Here is a 22,264-nt window from a genome sequence, read left to right on the forward strand (position 1 = left end):
GTGGAATGGGCCTCACATAATAAACGACCACATCTCCTCTTATCACTAGATGCTGAAAAAGCATTCAACAGACTCCATTGGGACTATATGCACCAGGTGTTATACAGGTTTGGACTCCAAGGCGATATCCTTAGCTCCATCAATGCTCTTTACACTGGCCCCTCAGCCCGGATTTTTAGCAACAACTTCCTTTCCTCCCCTTTCCAGATATCTAACGGCAGTAGACAGGGATGCCCTCTCTCCCCAATAATCTTTGTATTGGCTATAGAACCCCTCGCCCAAATGATTCGCCCATCCACTGATTTCCCTGGTCTCTTAGTAGATAACACTTCTCATAAATTGTGTCTCTTTGCAGACGATGTTTTATTGTTTGTGACTGACCCGGAGACTTCGTTGATTCCCCTCCACAATATTTTAAACAACTATAGTGCTGCTTCCTATTACAAATTGAATACAACTAAAACTCAATAGCATAACAGGAATCTTTTGAAGTAGGGCACTGAAGTAACAGGAGGTCTGGTTCTGGGATTATGATCTAGGACACTGACTTCAAGGGTCATAAAAAGGGAGAGTTGTTCACACATGGCCTCACACTGTGAGGGATATACATCATTTGGTTACCTGAAAGCCATTCACTTGCTAATTCCAGCCCTTTCTGACCTGCACACCAAATAGCAATGGACATACCATGTTTATACAGTCTATAGAACTAAAGGACACACAGTTATATAACACTCCTCAAATCACAGGACATAGATCATTATCAACCCCTCTTCCTGGAATGCCTATCTTCAACAGAGGTGGGGTAATACCTCAGCCCTTCTAGACACACACAGTTCAATGAAAGGACTTCATAAAATAAAATATTATTTCTGGCGATTATTCTTGTGATTAATCGTCACACCCCATTACTTCCCAAGTCTGCCCTTGATACCCTAAAGATATGGGATGTTAGGCTCCCAACTCATTTTAATTTCACTCTTCCTACTAGAACCATATCCCTCCAAGCATTAATTTGTTTCCCAATCTCCACATGTTTTACTGGATGCAATTAGGTATTCAGTCCCTAGCAGATTTTTTTTCCCCGTCCTCTATTTTACAGTTTTCTGATTTAGGTGCCAAATTTGAATTGGGCCCATCAGCTTGGTTTTATTATCTTCAACTCCATCACTGGATAGCTCAATTTAATACCGGCCCCTCCATGCTCCAAACCCCACCAGACCAAATTCTAAATAGACTATCTAGATCCTCTTCCCGTGCGGCCATCTCCTTTTGGTACTTACTGTTGTCTCCTGCTGACCAGACGACCAAATCTTCTGTTCAGCTTCGATGGGAGGCTGATCTTCAATGTTTCTTTACTCTTAAACAATGGGAATATATCCATTTAGCCTCTTTTTCCCTATCTAAATGCACTAATCACGCTGAAATGCATATTAAACTCCTAAACAGACTATATTTGACACCTACTAAACTACATGGGATATGGCCTACGGTTTCTAAATTTTGCTGGTGTTTATGCCACTCTGAAGGTACGATTTTTCATATTTTTTGGGACTGCCCCTCTTTACGCCCTTTTTGGACAGAAGAATTTACCCTTATACAGGAAGTTTTAGGTCTCACATTGCCTCTAGGTCCCTCTCTAGCCCTTTTACATTGGTACCCTCTCACTATTCCCAAACCTGCTCGTTATGTTCTTGGACATATTTTAATATCTGCTAGGGCTACAATAGCCCAACATTGGAAGTCCCCTTCCCCCCCCCCATTTGCCAAAGTTGTTACAAAAAATCTATTTCATTTCGAAATGAAGACTAGGGATGCTAGTTACTCTAAGGCTCCATCTTCACCTATTCTAAAGTGGTACCCATGGCATATCTATGTCACTGATGGTAGAGGTGCCCTCTCTGTGAGAACTAACCCTCTGGACCCATCTTCCCCTTGCAATCTAAATGAACCTCCCTCGGGAGATTCAGATGTTTAGTCTATCTATTTGCTATATTTTGTATTGTAATAATTGTTAGATATTTATGGATGTCCTGTTCATACCTTATAATTGTCATTGTTATTGTGTTTTCTTTTACCCCCTATGCCCCTTTCTCCTTTTTCTGTACTCCATTTTTTCTATTTTTATCTCAATAAAAATGTATTGATGGAAAAAAGAAAAAAATTGATATCTGCATCCATGAGGAGAGATCCATTTGATTTACACTCAGGCCCATAAAGATGGCAACTATACTGGGATGCAAAAACACAGCTCTGCAGCACAAATTTTTATTTATACTTGCGCATGCATCAGCTTACACAACTAGATGGTGTCAACCAAACTTTTTTGTTTACCTCCTTGGTTGCTGGACCGCACTATGGAACGCACAGAGGCTACTTCCGGTTCATTCCTTTGTCAGCCCCTGAAGGGTAAAACCGATTGGATGAATCTACACCGTGGAGACCCTGAATGTCGGCAACAGCTGCACAAGGAACTGGAAGTAGTTGCTGTACATTTCATAGCGCGGTCCAGCAACCAGGAAGTACACAGTCATCCTGGTATCACAGCAACAGAAGCTCTTGGCCGTGTTTACACTGTACATCAGACAAATTTTGAATGCTTCTATCTCCGAAGTTTGCTTTACATCATTACAGGTCCTACTTCCTTCAAAGACCTTAGTACTGTGGATGGGGAAGTTTGGCACACTTTTCGTGAGGCCTGCCTAAGGAGAGGTTTGTTGGAGGAAGATGTGTTAACAAACAGTCTTAAAATCCCAGGCAATGCCGGGTAATCCAGCTAGTATGAATGTATATAATATCCCCTGGGTGTATTCGTATTAGATATTAGACATTTTAATGCATCTTTACCAAGCCCTATATTATTTAGTGTTGTTGAGATATCTCTAGCACTGTACATTCCTCCTCTCTTTTTATTAATGACACACATACCAATTATCTGCGGATTGAGAACTTAAAATACTGTGTGACTGGAGTGTTACTAAAACCCTGTTTTGTATCAGCTCAATTAAATACTTTTCTCATGTGTGACATCTGATGTCTAACAAGGCTCGTTTTTCGTGTAAAACATTTCCCACACTCAGAGCATGGAAATGGTTTCTCACCTGTGTGAGTTTTCTGATGTGTAACAAGAGCTGATTTCCATGTAAAACATTTCCCACACTCACAGCATGGAAAAGGTTTCTCACCTGTATGATGTCTTTGATGACTATCAGCACCTGATTTCTGTGCAAAACACTTCCCACACTCAGAACATGGAAATGGTTTCTCACCTGTGTGACATCTCTGATGTATAACAAGAGCTGCTTTATATGAAAAACATTTCCCACACTCAGAGCAAGTAAATGGATTCTCACCAGTGTGTGTCATCTGATGTCTAACACAAAGAGATTTCTGGGTAAAGCATTTCCCACACTCAGAGCATTGAAATGGCTTCTCACCTATATGAGTTCTCTCATGTGCAACAAGATCAAATTTATATGTAAAACATTTTCCACACTCAGAGCATGGAAATGACTTCACACTTGTGTGAGTTCTCTGATGTATAACAAGATCAGATTTTACTGTAAAACACTTCCCACACTCAGAGCATGGAAATGGCCTCTCAACTGTGACGTCTCTGATGTGTAACAAGATTAGATTTCTGTGTAAAACATTTCCCACACTCAGAGCATGGAAATGGTTTCTCAACTGTGTGAGTTTTCTGATGTCTAACAGAAACTGACCGACGTATAGAACTTTTACCAGTTTTAGAACAAGATAATATTCTATTACCTATATGAGCTGTACTGTGTGTAGCAAGATCTGAATCATCAGGAGAACGTTCCTCATCATTAGAGGGACCAGATGACATATCTGCACTGTGAAGTGCTGGATGTATATTTAGGGTAATTGGAGTTTCTCCTGGAGAATCCTGTCTGATGTTCTTATCTTCTATTGTAAAATCTGGTGACACGATAAGATCTCCCTGCGAGGTATTCCTGCTTGTGCGTCCATCTACTGGAAACAAATGTATAAGAATAAACAATGTACATTGAGAGGAAATGTTCTTGGATGTCTGCGCTTTCTTAAACTTAGCATGTATAAGACTGAGATGATTGGCTTCCCACCATCTGGAGTTCCCTCCCCTCCTTCAATTTTATTATCCATCGACAACCTCACCATCTCTTCTATATCACAAGTCCACTGTCTTGGAGATATCCTTAACTCCACCCTCTGCTTCAATTCCCACATTCAGTCCCTCTCCCAATCTTGCCGCTTCCACCTTCAAAATATCTCCAGGATCAGACCCTCTCTCACCCTGGAGGTAACTTATGATGCTAACACACGGTACAATAAAAATGCACAATATGAACAATATCGTTCATATAGTGCATTTTTTGGTGCCTTTAAACTCCCAAGTGATCAGTGATGCACGGGCACGTATGGACAATAACGTTATCATCCATCGGCCGTGCATGCTGGCAACCTGGTCGATATTGACCAGGTCACATAGGGACCCACGATCATTGATCGCGGATTGCTGGCCTGTCGTTGGTGGGTTGGTGGTGTGCTGGATGAACAATAACGATAATTCAGCACACCGGGAAGGTGCAGGACATTCAACCAGCAAAATTGTTATCGCTGACTGATTGTACTGTGTGTACGCACCATAAGATCCTCATCCACTTACTGTTCATCTCTAAACAGGGCTACTGTAACCTCCCTCCTATGTAGCCTCCTCAACACCCATTTCTCTCCACTGTAATCTGTACTCAATGCTTCTGCCTGGCTCATCTTCACCAAAATACAAACTGCCTTTCCTCTACTACAGGTCCTACACTGGCTCCCCATCCCCACGAGAAAACAATCAAACTCCTCTCAATCACCTATAAAGCCACCATACGTCTCACCCTGTCATCTATTGTTTCATCTCCCTCGACACTCTCATCACCTACTTTGCTCTGCCTATGCCTGGCGTCTCTCCGTCCAAATCATTATATCCTCCCACTCCTGCCTCCAAGACTTTCCCTGTGCTGCTCCCCACCGCTGGAACTCTCACTCTCTCAGACTGACCACCGCTCTCCAAAGCATCACACAGACAGTACTATTATAGGTTGAATCATTCATTGTAGACAAGCATTGGTGGAAGGACTGTGCAATAATAAGTGTGTGCTTATAGCTGCTGTGTGTGTGTGTATACATGGAGTTTGTTGTGATGTGGGAGTATATGGTTTTATAGTGCAGGGAGGAGACACTGATCAGATCTTTGGGCTGGTAATACACAATGACATGATATGAGGAGGAGAGCAGGAGTATAATAGAGGCTGGTGGCTCCTGATGGTTAGGAGGGGAGAGCATGAGACTAATAGGGGCTGATGGCACCTGACTCCACCAATGTGCAGATACAATTACCTCATAAGCTTGTACATTGATGTAGTGACAGAGCAAGGAGAATATGTTATAAGTGTTTATAACTCACCTGTGCTGATCTCTGTAGGGATTTCTTCCTTCTTACACTGCTTATCACTCCTCACATACGTTTCTTCTTCTCCATCTATAACTTCTGCCTCCATATCAGTCACATACGCGTCTTCTTTTCCCTCTATATCTTCTACCTTATTATCAGTCACATACGTCTCTTCTTCTACCTCGATATCTTCTGCCTTATTATCAGTCACATATGTCTCCTTCTCCCTTTGTATCTTCTGCCTTTATATCAGTCACATACGTCTCCTTCTCCCTTTGTATCTTCTGCCTTTATATCAGTCACATACGTCTCTTCTTCTCCCTCTATATCTTCTGCCTTCATATCAGTCACATACGTATCTCCTTCTCCCTCTGTATCTTCTGCCTTCATATCAGTCACATACGTCTCTTCTTCTCCCTATATATCTTCTGCCTTCATATAAGTCTCTTCTTCTCCATCTATATCTTCTGCCTCCATATTAGCAAGATCTTCATTCTAAATGACCCATATAACAATAATGTCTGACTTCATTGAGACTAAACAGTATAATATCAGTGCAAAAGACATACACAGCTTCTCTACAGATCATATAGTGACAGTCACTGTGGTATATTGGTGAGACCCTAAATCCCACCTACCTGATGCTCCTGTGAGATCCTGTGATTCTCCTCTATACAATCCTGGGAATAAAGAGGATGGGAACATCTCTCTGAGGTATTTCTGTTACTGGGTCCAACTGTAGGAGACACACAGTGACTGAGTACATTGTATATATGTGATTATCAAGTAATGTGTGTATATAGGGGCCCCCATACCTACTCTCCCCTGTACAATAAATTACAGTCTCCTCTTACCCAGTGATGTGAGGGGCCGTTGATTCTCCATCATCACGTCCTTGTACAGACCCCTGTGTTCCTCTATATACTCCCCCTCCTGCATGGAGACATAGACAGTGACATCCTGACACCTTATAGTAACCTGACACACACAATGATACAGTCATCACCCAGACACATCCCCTGGTGTTACTGTATAATGTCCCACTCCCAGCAGTCACCTCTCCAGTCATCACCCAGACACATGCCCTAGTGTTACTGTATAATGTCCCATTCCCAGCAGTCACCTCTCCAGTCAGCAGCTGAATGATCTTGTTGATGAGTTCCAGGATCTTCTGGTCTTTGTGTCTCTCATGCATCAGTGAGTGAGGTGGAGGCACCGTGATGGGGGTCTGGGTCCTGCTCAGTCCTCCTGACACACGGAGGCAGCTGCTTGGTGTCTTACTCTCACCAGATGACTTCCTCACTACTGTGTAACCCTGTGTATTGGGGAGATATCAATGACCTAAATGGGGCTGTTTATTCAGGTGATCACATTGCATAATATAGAAGTAGACTCTTATTTTACAAAAAAAGAAATCTTATAACAATCTCCCATATATAGGAAAATTTGGAGTATATAGTATCTCTTGCAGCCCCAATAACTTTTTTGTAAGTGACAGAAAGAGAACATACTGATAGCAATGTAATAAATCCCAACTCCAGTGAGGACTGTGGGATTAATACTATATCTGAGACTGGCTCCCTGCTGCTCTGATATTACTATAGATATAAGTGATGTCACTGTGAGAGTCCCAGATCTCCCCACCTCCCCAGTCATGTCCCTGTATTATTACTACAGATATAAGTGATGTCACTGTGACACTCAAAGATCCCCCCACCTCCCCAGTCATGTCCCTGTATTATTACTATAGATATAAGAGATGTCACTGTGACACTCCCATACCCTCTCACCTCCCCAGTCATGTCCCTGTATTATTACTATAGATATGTAATGTCACTGTGACACTCCCAGACCCCCTCACCTCCCCTGTCATGTCCCTGTATTATTACTATAGATATAAGTAATGTCACTGTGACACACCCAGATCCCCTCACCTCCCCAGTCATGTCCCTGTATTATTACTATAGATATAAGTGAAGTCACTCTGACACGCTCAGACTCTCTCACCTCCCCAGTCATGTCCCTGTATTATTACTACAGATATAAGTGATGTCACTGTGACACTCAAAGATCCCCCCACCTCCCCAGTCATGTCCCTGTATTATTACTATAGATATAAGTGATGTCACTGTGACACTCCCATACCCTCTCACCTCCCCAGTCATGTCCCTGTATTATTATTATAGATATGTAATGTCACTGTGACACTCCCAGACCCCCTCACCTCCCCAGTCATGTCCCTGTATTATTACTATAGATATAAGTAATGTCACTGTGACACTCCCAGATCCCCTCACCTCCCCAGTCATGTCCCTGTATTATTACTATAGATATAAGTGAAGTCACTGTGACACTCCCAGACCCTCTCACCTCCCCAGTCATGTCCCTGTATTATTACTATAGATATAAGTGATGTCACTGTGACACCCCCAGACCCTCTCACCTCCCCAGTCATGTCCCTGTATTATTACTATAGATATAAGTGAAGTCACTCTGACACGCTCAGACTCTCTCACCTCCCTAGTCATGTCCCTGTATTATTACTATAGATATAGGTGATGTCACTGTGACAGTCCCACATCCACTCACCTCCCCAGTCATGTCCCTGTATTATTACTATAGATATAAGTGATGACACTGTGACACTCCCAGATCCCCTCACCCCCCCAGTCATGTCCCTGTATTATTACTATAGATATAAGTGATGTCACTGTGACACTCCCAGACCCTCTCACCTCCCCAGTCAGCAGGTAGATGATCTCCAGGGTGAGATTTAGTATCCTCTCAGTCATGTGACTCCTGTCCATGTCCATCCTCAGTGATCAGAGATTTATACAGGACACGTCTCACCCTCACGTGACTTCTAGTAACAAGGATCTGACTCCTCACTGCACAGAAATCTAGGAATAAATATTAGAAGCTATTTCTTACCAGTTATTTATGTAGTGCGCACATATTACACAACGCTTCACAAGGAATATTTAGTCACATCTGTCCCTGCCTTTCCTACATTTCCTACCACATGGACAGCCTACACACACACACACACACACACACACACACACACACACACACACACACACACACACAGTATTTATGAAAGAAGCCAACTAACCTACTAGTGTGGATTTGGAGAGTGGGAAGAAACCAGATCACCTGGAAGAAACCAATGCAAACACTGGGAGAACATACAGAATCCACACATTCAGAACCTTGGTTAGGAGTTGAATTCACGACCCCAGAGTAGAGTAGAAATGCTGTCCACTACGCTATCATGTTGCCTATATAAATGTAAGAGTACACTGAGTGACCACTAATCCCCTCATTCCCAGAGCCATAGAGTCTAGGTCAGTGTTTTTCAGAAGCTTCTCTGACCTAGCTTCAAGGGGCTGCTGAGTGACCCCTACACGGCAATTCTGGAGGTTACACCAATAGTCCTCTCATGGCCAAGAGTCCTGGACCTCCACGACAAACACTTGATTCAATATGCCTGAGGAAGCAGACCAGATCCATGTATTGGGAGTTACACCGACACTCCCCCGATGCCCCCCTCTATTAGTGACTTGGTAACCATGGTTGGCCTGAGCTTTCCTTGGTGAGAGGGTTAATATTCCCTTCCCTAGATATTATGATGTTGCCCCCAGTGTTGGGGTCAAAGTGAAGGATGATTTATTATTGTGGACTCCTTGTATGCAGATGCCCTCATCCTCTGGGTGTGTTTTGTAGAAGCCCCTTCAAAATAATGCTTTGGGGCCACAAAGCTCTATTTACACCCATAATACTGAGACACCTGTTCCGGGAGCTGGAAGAGATGGAATTGGTAACCTCACCTGTTCTGGCAACTCAGATAGAACTATTCCTCCAACACCTACTCCAGCATCTGGAATGAAGGGCTCGGGTACTTAGAGCGCTATTCTTGAACTAAGAATGGATGGCTGAGGCACTGGGGAGAACCAATCGGGGCAGCTATAATGAATGGCCAAGGTTCTCGTAGCCCTATACCAGCACCTAGAATTGCTGGCTATTGTACTCAGGGCTCCATTGCAGAAGCCCAATACCTGGCTAACATAATCAGAGCTCACTCCGCCATGGTTGGTTAAGGTTATCAGAGCTCTAATCCTGCACCGGGAACAGATTGCTAATGCACTCAAAACTCCATTCTGGCATCCAGAATAGATGGCAAATATACTCTAGCTCTGTATGAGCGCCCAGAATGGCAGGCTAGCATACTGTAGCTCCATACTAGCACCTCTTCCTCTCTATCGATGCCAGCTGCATACTATCCCATAGTCACACTTGCAGGCAACCAATGTAAAGGGGTAACAAGGGGGCTCTAAAGCATTAATAGGGGTGTGAGGAAGCTTTGAGGCATATAAAGGAGCATGTGGGGGCTTTGGGCTGACATATAATGGTATAAGGGGCTCTAAGGCATAAATAGGGGTGTGAGGAGGCTCTGAGGTATATAGCAGTGCATGTGGGGGCTCTGGGACGGCATATAATGGTATAAGGGGCTCTGAGGCATATGAAGGGGTGTGATTGGGCTATGAGGCTTAGAAAGGGGCACAAGGGGGATCTAAGTCATATAAAAGGGCATGAGGTGCCTTTATAGCATATACAGTGCTGGTTTTGGAAACGTCTCCTGTTCAGGAACCTGTAAAATGAAAAGGTGGTAACCATGCCATCAGATCTGGGTCACAATGTACAGTGATAGAGAAGGCAAGGTAATGGTGAGGGTGCATGTATCCCCACCGTGTATGCAGATAGCAGAGCTGTCACATACCCCCAAATGAGGACGTGCACTGATGGCTCCACAGAAGCAGGGGGCGCTGCAGTTATCTGAGCCATTCAGGAGGATTCCATATGGTAGTGGATAGATCCCCTTCCGTAGATGTACCCTGAATTCATTAGTTACTGTCCAACGTCATTCCCTACTAACCATGTGGACATAGAGGAGGAATATAAACCTGTAGCAAGCGAAGCGAGCCCCCGTGCCCGACGTGTTGCAAACAAAGCGAGACTGCGAGGGGACAAATGTCTTCATTGTTGGCAATTATGGGCATGGAACAGCACTTCTGCCCTCACTTCATGTCACTTCCAGGTAGATCTAGCAGTGTTTACTCTAGCTCCGGCAGCAGGCAGGGCGCCGGAGACATAGAGGGCACCTTTGTGCGCGAAAAGGTGGCGTGGCCACTGAAAAGGGGGCATGTCTATAAGACGCGGCACCTTTTCGTCATTCTTGGGGGCATGCCCTGCACTTACGGACATGCCGGGGAGCCCCCAAGCGTTGCAGACAGGGAGAATAGATGCCGGGCGCATGCGCCCGGCATCTATTCTCCGGCGGTGACCGGGTCACAGCACATTTCTCCACCCGCGGGACACTGCGACCCGTGGGTGAAGACGGCACCCGCAGGCTGTGAAGGCAGGGCGCTTTTTGCCCTCCTTCTGGAGGGCAGGGTGCTTTTTGCCCTCCAGAAGGAGGGCAGGGCGCCGTGCCCCGTTAAAACAGCCTAGCGGAAACGCTATCTAGTGAAGGGGATAGATACACTACCGTCCCATATATTTACCAAATCCCGCTGACCCATTTAATGCTACCAAGACACCAGATAGCAGTCTGAAACCAAGCAAGTATGGTCTGTGCCACCTGTATTATACTAATAATGGAGTCTGCACCACCGGTATTATAGTAACTACTGACTCTGCGCCACTTGTATTATAGTAACATCTGGGTCTGCGTCACCTGTATTATTGTAACAACAGGGTCTGTGTCACCTGTATTATGTTAACAACTGCAACACCTGTATTATAGTAACAACTGAGTCTGCACCACCTGTATTATAGTAACAACTGAGTCTGCACCACCTGTATTATAGTAACAACTGAGTCTGCGCGACCTGTATTATTGTAACAACAGGGTCTGTGTCACCTGTATTATAGTAACATCTGGGTCTGCGTCACCTGTATTATTGTAACAACAGGGTCTGTGTCACCTGTATTATGTTAACAACTGCAACACCTGTATTATAGTAACAACTGAGTCTGCACCACCTGTATTATAGTAACAACTGAGTCTGCACCACCTGTATTATAGTAACAACTGAGTCTGCGCGACCTGTATTATAGTAACTAGTCTGCGCCATTTGTATCATAGTAACAACGGGGTCTGCACCACCTGTATTATAGTAACAACTGAGTCTGCGCCACCTGTATTATAGTAACAACTGAGTCTGCATCACCTGTATTATAGTAACAACTGAGTCTGCACCACCTGTATTATAGTAACAACTGAGTCTGCGCTACCTGTATTATAGTAACAACTGAGTCTGCGCTACCTGTATTATAGTAACAACGGGGTCTGCACCACCTGTATTATAGTAACAACTGAGTCTGCGCCACCTGTATTATAGTAACAACGGGGTCTGCACCACCTGTATTATAGTAACAACTGAGTCTGCGCCACCTGTATTATAGTAACAACTGAGTCTGCATCACCTGTATTATAGTAACAACGGGGTCTGCACCACCTGTATTATAGTAACAACTGAGTCTGCACCACCTGTATTATAGTAACAACTGAGTCTGCACCACCTGTATTATAGTAACAACTGAGTCTGCGCTACCTGTATTATAGTAACAACTGAGTCTGCATCATCTGTATTATAGTAACAACTGAGTCTGCCCCACCTGTATTATAGTAACAACTGAGTCTGCGCCATCTGTATTATAGTAACAACTGAGTCTGCGCCACCTGTATTATAGTAACAACGGGGTCTGCTCCACCTGTATTATAGTAACAACTGAGTCTGCGCCACCTGTATTATAGTAACATCTGAGTCTGCGCCACCTGTATTATAGTAACATCTGAGTCTGCGCCACCTGTATTATAGTAACAACTGAGTCTGCGCCACCTGTATCATAGTAACAACGGGGTCTGCACATAGTAACAACGGGGTCTGCGCCACCTGTATAATAATAACAACCAGGAACAGTATGACCACAAAGACACAGCCAGCGCCGTACAGCGCACATAAACAGGTACAGTATGACCACACATATACAGCCAGGGCCGTACAGCGCACATAACCAGGTACAGTATGACCACACAGATACAGCCAGGGCCGTACAGCGCACATAACCAGGTACAGTATGACCACACAGATACAGCCAGGGCCGTACAGCGCACATAACCAAGAACAGTATGACCACACAGATACAGCCAGGGCAGTACAGTGCACATAACCAGGTACAACATGACCACACTGTCGAAGCTGGTTTAGTGGCTGAGACAGAATCAGTGTAAAATTAGCTTGGAGCGACGCCATCTTGCGAATGGCAACCAGACTCCATCTTAAAAATAAGAATCTGCATGACGCCATTTTGCGAATGGCCGTCCAGCGCCATTTAGAGAAACTCACACTTAAGTACATACGGCGATGCGATTATTAGCATCATGCGATCGCATATTTCACCATACCCCATACACACATTAGAAATACGCATATTAGCGAAAGCATAATATCCTGCATGCGAACGCTGTTTATTAGCTGCATGCGTACACATCTGCCCCAAGTTAAAAGTTCTCACTACATAAATCTAACTAGTGTCTTTTCCCAAACCCCTCATACTTACACACTGCACACTCACATAAAAGGTTCCATAGCTTCAAAGTGTAATATTCAAGGTTTATTCATTTATTACTAATGTTGTGAAATAAAGACTATTTGATATCTAAGGTTTAGTACATGATAAGCCAACCATGTTTGGTAGCGTACTGATCTACTCTGTCTCAACAGCTTTCCGGTGTCATTGGTGAGAAGATCGCAACATGCATTCTCAACTTATGGACTGTAGAGAGTTAAAGCACTAAAATGTACTTTGTAATGTTAGCAGCTTAAATTTGCATGCGGCGGGAAAAAGGAGACAAAAGGCTGTCGGAGGCTGACCTGTGTCCATTTGAATCCACCTGTTAAATGTCCTGTAACAGAAGCACCGTGACGGAGAACCAATGGAATCATGCCAAACTTGCCTATTGTGTAGCTTATACCTGTAAGGGTATAAATTAGGGATGTGCAGGCTCGGTTTTACTCGGATTTATTCGGTTCTTATCGCTACTTTACCGCAAATTCGGATTGATTATATTGGCTATCCAAAACACATGATAGGCGATAGCCAATAAAAAGATCCAAGTAAATCCGAGTAAAACCGAACCCGCTCACCCCTAGTATAAATGTGCGTACAGAGGGCCTGATTCAGAGCCGGACGCTCTAAACGAGCGCCCGCTCGGAAACAGGGTGTTTTTTTTTTTTTTTTAATGTTGCGGCCTCTTGGACGCTCGCATAGCTGTGGATTACCACGCACAGCTTATCCGAACGTCCATGATAATGGTCAAGACCATCGCGACCATCGGGCTTGCTGCGAGACCCTTGCAGTAGGGTCTCGTTGCCGCAAGCCCAAGAGTGCTTTTGGCTCTATCAGAGCCAAAAGCACTCCCACTGACATCACTTGTGATGTCAGTGGGGCCGGCCCCAGATGGTAGGTGTTCCCATGGGAACGCCTCCGTCTGGGCAGACACGCCCCCGGCCCGCCCACCAAATGGGGTGTGCTGTCACTCAACATCGACAGCATGCCCCCTTTGTAGCGAGACCCGGAGCGATGGCTTCCCCTGTCGCTATCCGGGTCTCGCGCATGCGCACGACGGAGCCGGCTCCGTTGTGCGCATGCGCACTGGGCCACCATCGACCCGCTTGCGAGCGAATAGCGCTCACGAGCGGGTCTGAATCAGGCCTAGACTCCAATCTGGAGTCGTCTTGCTGATGCTGTAGACGGAGGTTTCTTGTTGATGCCGGTAACTGGTTCCAGAGCGCGTGCGTATGTATAACTACCATGGGTCTGTATGGTTTCTTTGCGCTAAGTTGTCTTTAGATCACAGCGTGTAACCTATTGTTTTTATGTTGAATAATATCCTTTGTGCGTTGAAAACACATTTTCAATGTCTGAAGGCTTTTATTTAACTGTATGACTGCGTACGCAAATAGCGTCAATTCTAGAAGGTATAGGCAGGATTTAGAAGGTATAGGCAGGAGCATATAGAGGTTTAGAAGGTATAGGCAGGATTGTACCAAGGTTATATTAGGTTATAACAACACAAATACAGCCAGGGCGGTACAGTGCACATAACCAGGAACAGTATAACCACAAAGATACAGCCAGCGCCGTACAGCGCACATAACCAGGTACAGTATGACAACACAGATACAGTCAGGGCCGTACAGCGCACATAACCAGGAACAGTATGACCACACAGATACAGCCAGGGCCGTACAGCGCACATAACCAGGAACAGTATGACCACACAGATACAGCCAGGACCATACAGCGCACATAACCAGGTACAGTATGACCACACAGATACAGCCAGGACCCTACAGCGCACATAACCAGGTACAGTATGACCACACAGATACAGCCAGGACCCTACAGCGCACATAACCAGGTACAGTATGACCACACAGATACAGCCAGCGCCGTACAGCGCACATAACCAGGTACAGTATGACCACACAGATACAGCCAGGGTCGTACAGCGCACATAACCAGGAACAGTATGACCACACAGATACAGCCAGAGTCGTACAGCGCACATAACCAGGAACAGTATGACCACACAGATACAGCCAGCGCCGTACAGCGCACATAACCAGGTACAGTATGACCACACAGATACAGCCAGGGCCGTACAGCGCACATAACCAGGAACAGTATGACCACACATATACAGCCAGGGCCGTACAGCGCACATAACCAGGAACAGTATGACCACACATATACAGCCAGGGCCGTACAGCGCACATAACCAGGTACAGTATGACCACACAGATACAGCCAGAGCCGTACAGCGCACATAACCAGGTACAGTATGACCACACAGATACAGCCAGGGCCGTACAGCGCACATACCAGGTACAGTACGACCACACAGATACAGCCAGGGCCGTACAGCGCACATACCAGGTACAGTATGACCACACAGATACAGCCAGGGCCGTACACCTGTACAGTATGACCACAAAGATACAGCCAGGGCCGTACAGCGCGCATAACCATGTACAGTATGACCACAAAGATACAGCCAGGGCCGTACAGCGCGCATAACCAGGTACAGTATGACCACACAGATACAGCCAGGGCCGTACAGCGCACATAACCAGGTACAGTATGACGAAACAGATACAGCCAGGGCAGTAGTTTGTGTTACTGAGCCTGTGCAGAGTGTTTGGGGCCTTGAGGCCCCGTTATTTACCTCGGGTGGTGGCAGTAGGGAGAGATGTATGGTAGCAATGGTAGGGAGGATGGTCCAGTACCTCCCAATGGTAGCGCTGTAACAACACACACATGCGGTTGGCTAAGTGGACGTGCTTGGCTGTTCATCTTGAACTTATGTCCTGCCATTATCAAAGGCACCAACCCCAAACCTGTTACCATGAGATTATCACCGTTCACCCCAATAAGCTGGTGATGAATTACAGCTGCTGATGTGCACTTTATACACAGAAATCTGATCACACTATGCACCTTAATGTGTGCCCATGTTACCGCCAGCTTCGCCATCTTACAATCCAGACAGTCAGAATGACGGCATCGGAATCCAGACAGTGAAAATGCTGGCGATTTTCAGTAAGTATTCTAAGGCTAAACCTAATCCATACTCCAGCAGCCTAACCCTAACTACACCCCCTGCACCCGCAGCCTAACCATAACTCACCCCGCTCCCCTTACAGCCTAACCCTAACCCATACTCCGCAGCCTAACACTAACCACACCCCCTCCACCCGCAGTATTAGCTTAACCATCTCCTTTGGCACCAGTTCCCTCCCCTCCCGCAGCCTAACCACACACCCCCTCCGCGGTCTTACCTAATTTCAGCAGCCTTACCATGACCCTCCCCTTTGGTACCCTAACCCTCCACTCCCGCAACCTAACCCTAAAATTCACCATTTGAAGTTATCAGCTTTTTGACCCGTCCGGATCCTGCAGACGGTATAGGGCGCATCAGGATTCTGACTGTTAGGATACAGACTACTTCCCATACATACGTGTTATTTCTTTCTCTGACAGCTCATTAGTGTTATTATTACTCTGCATCTGCTGCTATATAATAACCGGACACCACAGGCTGCTCCTCTTGTATAATGATAATAACATGACACCACAGGCTGCTCCTCCTGTATAATGATAATAACATGACACCACAGGCTGCTCCTCCTGTATGATAACAACATGACACCACAGGCTGCTCCTCCTGTATAATGATAACATGACACCACAGGCTGCTCCTCCTGTATAATAATAATAACAGGACACCACAGGCTGCTCCACCTGTATAATAACAGGACACCACAGTCTGCTCCACCTGTATAATAACCGGACACCACACACTGCTCCCACTGTATTATAATAACAGGACACCACAGTCTGCTCTCCCTGTATAATAATAGTAACAGGACACCACAGGCTGCTCCCCCTGTATAATAATAACAACAGGACACCACAGGCTGCTCCCCCTGTATAATAATAATAATAATAAATACCATTACCTGCTCCAACCCGCTCTCTTCCTGTAATGAGAAAAAAACCCTCATATACATAACCACGCCCCTCTCATCTCCGTGTAGCTATGGCTACTACCTGCTCCGCCCGTCTTATCTTTGTGACCGCCCTCCTCTCATTCCCCTCAGTGCGGTGATTGGCAGCAGCAAGTAACCAATCAGGCGGCACAAAGTAAGAAGGACGTCCTGTAACTAAGCAGCCTCCTGCACCTGCCGCTCACAGCTTCATCACTAGAGTAACAGGAGTTGAGTTTAATGGTGTCCTCATGTACGGTGACCGGCGGCCATTTTCTTATAGTCTCCCAATCACAGAGCAGAGGGGGCGGGGCCACAGGGGCTTTAGTTGCCATTTTGTCATAGATATTCCTAACAGCCGGAGCCAGGTAACGTGTCCTGTATATATTATATTATTATTATTGCATAGGGGGGAGGGGACTGTGCAGTGATATATGAGGGGGAATATCACAGCTCCCAGCACACACTGATATGTGCTATTATTATTATATAGGGGGAGAGGGGACTATACAGTGCTATATGAGGGGAATAACACAGCTCCCTGCACACACTGATATGTGGTATTATTATTATATAGGGAGGAGGTGACTGTACAGTGATATATGAGAGGGATTAACACAGCTCCCAGCATACACTGATATGTGGTATTATTATTATATAGAGGGGAGGGGACTGTACAGTGATATATGAGGGGGAATAACACAGCTTCCAGCACACACTGATATGTGGTATTATTATTATATAGTGGAGAGGGGACCGTACAGTGATATATGAGGGGGAATAACACAGCTCCCAGCACACACTGATATGTGGTATTATTATATAGGGGAGAGGGGACTGTACAGTGATATATGAGGAGGAATAAGACAGTTCCCAGCACACACTGATATGTGGTATTATTATATAGGGGAGAGGGGACCGTACAGCGTCATTGCCCACGACACTTGGTTATTTTATAGTCAGAACTGCTCGCAAGATTGCGGTAGGAAAAACCAACCACAAGAATAGCGAGCAGTTCATACGCTGTTCGATGTACTCGATTAATCTATTAAATAGCGGACATGACGTATGGTGCGAGCGGCCAGGGGGCGTATTTTTCAAAAAAACGACCGCATGTTTTGTTCGCTCGTTCAGACATAGAGGCGTGAACAGACCGCAAAGAGCGAACGGTTCATTTGAATAGCCACCCCCTTTTCTTGAACGAGCGAGCGCAAATAGCGTCCGGCTCTGAATCAGACCCACAGCTCCCAGCACACACTGATATGTGCTATTATTATTATATAGGGGGGGAGGGGACTGTACAGTGATATATGAGGGGGAATAACACAGCTCCCAGCACACATTGATATGTGGTATTATTATTATAAAGAGGAGAGGGGACTGTACAGTGATATATGAGGGGGAATAACACAGCTCCAAGCACACACTGATATGTGTTATTATTATATAGGGGGAGAGGGGACTGTTCAGTGATGTATGAGGGGGAATAACAGCTCCCAGCACACACTGATATGTGCTATTATTATATAGGGGGAGGGGACTGTACAGTGATATATGAGGGTGAATAACACAGCTCCCAGCACACACTGATATGTGGTATTATTATATAGGGGGAGGGGACTGTGCAGTGATCTATAAGGGGGGAATAACACAGCTCCCAGCACACACTGATATGTGCTATTATTATTACATAGGGGAGAGGGAACCGTACAGTGATATATGAAGGGGAATAACACAGCTCCCAGCACACACTGATATGTGGTATTATTATTATATAGGGGGAGGTGACTGTACAGTGATATATGAGGGGGAACAACACAGCTCCCAGCACACACTGATATGTGGTATTATTATATAGGGGAGAGGGGACTGTACAGTGACAAATGAGGGGTAATAACACAGCTCCCAGCACACATTGATATGTGGTATTATTATGATATAGGGGGAGGTAACCGTACAGTGCTGTATGAGGCGGAATAACACAGCTCCCAGCACACAGTGATATGTGCTATTATTATTATATATGGGAGAGGGGACTGTACAGTGATATATGAGGGGGAATAACACAGCTCCCAGAACATATGTGGTATTATTATTATACATTATAATATATATATATTTTTTTAAATATGCCCAAGAGGTGACTCTTCCTTGTCCATAGGACCCCATTGAAAAATTACCATCTCCCGTTGACAATAGACCCCCCTCCATCCCTGTATTTTTTTTACAACCCCCCTCCTCCTTTATGACCAATGCATTTTATTTTTTACTGTTTTACCCACCATTTTCCCTTCTTTCCCTTCTTCCCTTTTATACATTGTCCCTGGTTTACTAGCCTCTGCTGCCACCTTGTGTCCGTGTATAGTTATTGGTAGGGTTCCTCATAGCCCCTTACATCGTGAAGATTGTCCCTACTCTGATGGCCTCTGCTGCCACCTTGTGTCCGTGTATAGTTATTGGTAGGGTTTCTCATAGCTGCTTACATCATAGAGGTCTCTCTCGCTGCTTCCCTATTATACATTGTCCCTGCTCTGATGGCCTCTGCTGCCACCTTGTGTCTGTATACAGTTATTGGTAGGGTTCCTCATAGCCGCTTACATCATAGAGGTTTCTCTCGCTGCTTCCCTATTGCACAACGTTGTTGGCCATAGTACTGCTTTCCCAGCCTTCCTGGATGTCTTCATGATAATATTTTTCCATCCTTGTATTTCTCTCGCGGCCGAAGTTTCTTCCCTTTGTTAGATCTTAGATGTTCAGCTCTTCCTACATGTTGTGGCTGTAATGAGTCCAGTTCTTGGAGCTAACATCCATGATAACAGCGACCGGTGGACAGATGGTAAAATCTGGATTTAATTTGGATTTTTTGTTTTTCAATTTTTGTTTTCTTTCTCTGTAGTTTAAATTGGTTTCCACACTAGGTCCCTGTTTCCATCACTAATTCTCCTGTGGAGCTGCCTGGTCATTCCTAGGGTCCTTGCTGTTAGATTTGTGCTGTGTTCTCTATTAGAATAAAACTGGTGTAATAATGGTTTTCTTGCAAACATCTGTTTGTTGGCCTTCCCATTGGATATGTCTCATTGGCTATGTCCTATTGTATATGTAACAGTGTTCTCCCCAGAATTTTTTTCCAGCTGGGTGGCATCAAGAAGTAGCCGGGTGGGGCCTTCGCTATAATAAAATGTTTTAAATCCTGACCTTATAATGATTTAAACTTGAAATAACAATTTATATATTAACTCTCCTCTTCTTCTTATAGGCCCAGTCGTCTGCAGCTTTATCATAATCAAAGTCTGTAGGATCTGATCCCTCTAGTGAAATCAGCGTCACGTTATTTATTGCTGGCACCAAAAAACAATATTTTTGATACAGCCCTCAGATACGGGCCCCTATTGCAGGCTACACAGAATGTCGTTTTTATACAGCAGCTCCACAGATACTGGCCCCTAATGCAGGCTCCCAAATACTGTACCCACAGATTCTTTTTTTCCAGCTCCAACACAGAAAGTGGACGCAGATCTACTCTCTTTAAACAGTTAAGGCAACTGTTTCCGCCTGAACAGTGCGCCTGTGCTTTTATTCAGGGGAGGGATCTTTGCCCTGCAGTCTGACACCGCCCCTGCACTGTGATGGACAACGTTCCTCCCACCCCGTTGCAGTATCCACTGCCCGGCACTCTCACCCACCCCAATTCCACATCCCCTGCCCAACACCTCCCCCGTTGCATAGCCACATCCACTGCCCTGCACCTCCCCCCGCCCCAATGCGCCGCATCCCGGAACCCTCATGAACATGTGACGTTGGCATGTCTGGCACCCATGTCCGTGGCAACAAGGACACATTAAGGGTGACCAGGCGGTAGGAGACATTGTGCATGCGCATTGGGGGGAGTGCGAAGTGCCGGGCGGTAGCGGTTTCTTGGTGGGCGATGCGCCCGGAACATAGAGCCTGGGGAGAAAATTGTGTAAGAAAAAAGGGTAATCCCTGGCTGAGGAGATGAATTTGGGCCTTATTAAGGACTTGATCGGAGAGATTGCTTATTATTTCTTTCTGTTAATTTTCTCTCCAGTATCTTCCTCCTAGTATCTTCCCTCCAGTCTCTTCTCTCTCTCGGATTCTAGGGTTTTTCCTCTCTTTATATTCCCATTGGTCCTGTCTGTGAATCTCACAGCTGCTCTGAGCGATCCAGGTCCTCTCTGTTCCTCACAGCTGCTCTGAGCAATGTAGGTCCCATTTGTATTCCTCACAGCTGCTCTGAGTGATCCAGGTCCCATCTGTGTTCCTCCCAGATACTCTGAGCGACCCAGGTCACGTCTGTGTTCCTCACATCTGCTCTGAGCAAACCAGGTCCAGCCTGTGTTCCTCACAGCTGCTTTGAGCAATCAAGGTCCCGTGTGTATTCCTCACAGCGGCTCTGAGTGGTCCAGGTCCCGTCTCTGTTCCTCACAGCTGCTGTCCCATCTGTGTTTCTCACAGCTGCTCTTAGCGATCCAAGGGCCTGATTCAGAATTTGCATACCCGTCCCGACGGTATGCAATCGGGAAGCCGGCAGACCTAATACCGACAGCCGGCTTCCCGACTGTCATATCCCGGCAAGTGTCTTATGACAGGCAACGAAATCCTGTTGCCTCTCATTAGACATACGCCGGGAGCCCGATGCCAGGCATCCTGATCGAAGGGACGCCAGGCGCCGAGCGCGGATAGCTGCGGGGTGGGGAGAGGGTTAGGTTAGGTTCTCCCGGGGGGGACTTAGGGTTAGGCGGCGGGGAAGGGGGGTTAGGTTTAGGCACTTAGAGGGGGGATTAGGGTTAGGCACTGGGGGGAAGGTTAGGGTTAGGCACCCCTAATGGAGGGTTAGGGGGTAGAAATAAGTTAGTAGATACTTACCTTGGACGATCGGGATTTCCTCCTCTGCCGGGATGCCGCTGTTGGGATTCCAACCGCCGGGCATGGGTCCGGTGGTAAATCAAATCAATTCCGGCCCGACGGCTGCGAAAGTGCGCTGCGTTGCGTCCAGGTCTGAATCGACCCCCAGGTCCTATCTGTGTTCCTCACAGCTGCTCTGAGCGATCCAGGTCCCGTCTGTGTTCCTCACAGCTGCTGTGAAAAGGGTCCTGAATTTTTTATGTCTTTTGCTTAGGTACCAGATCATTTATTAGTGGCATATACAGGCTCAATAAGGAGCATATAGCTATAATGCTCA

General features: G+C 45.7%; 2 protein-coding genes and 1 pseudogene across 3 annotated transcripts in view; 1 reads left to right on the forward strand and 2 right to left on the reverse strand.

Annotated features, from left to right (window-relative positions):
- Window positions 1-2,727: 2,727 nt before the first annotated feature.
- Window positions 2,728-22,264, reverse strand: part of LOC148500910 (uncharacterized) — a 542,640-nt gene continuing 523,103 nt past the window's right edge. The window contains 1 exon segment of the mRNA XM_088451185.1: window positions 2,728-3,437. Coding sequence (XP_088307311.1) covers window positions 3,001-3,437 — 437 coding nt within the window. The 3' untranslated portion in view covers window positions 2,728-3,000.
- Window positions 5,864-17,099, reverse strand: LOC148500911 (gastrula zinc finger protein XlCGF66.1-like). Its single transcript, XM_088451184.1, has 6 exons — window positions 17,038-17,099; window positions 8,182-8,346; window positions 6,570-6,761; window positions 6,301-6,424; window positions 6,085-6,182; window positions 5,864-5,941 (listed from the first exon to the last, which is right to left on the reverse strand). Exons 2-6 carry the CDS (start codon window positions 8,257-8,259, stop codon window positions 5,864-5,866), a joined length of 570 nt encoding a protein of 189 aa, XP_088307310.1. The 5' UTR covers window positions 8,260-8,346; window positions 17,038-17,099.
- Window positions 17,413-22,264, forward strand: part of LOC148500912 (uncharacterized) — a 229,530-nt pseudogene continuing 224,678 nt past the window's right edge. The window contains exon 1 of the transcript XR_015870105.1: window positions 17,413-17,432. The product of XR_015870105.1 is annotated as an uncharacterized LOC148500912 (transcript). The remainder of the gene's footprint in view (window positions 17,433-22,264) is intronic.

This window comes from Taudactylus pleione, unplaced genomic scaffold (genome assembly GCF_031769625.1).
Source record: "Taudactylus pleione unplaced genomic scaffold, aTauple2 ptg000540l, whole genome shotgun sequence".
Classification (NCBI taxonomy): domain Eukaryota; kingdom Metazoa; phylum Chordata; class Amphibia; order Anura; family Myobatrachidae; genus Taudactylus; species Taudactylus pleione.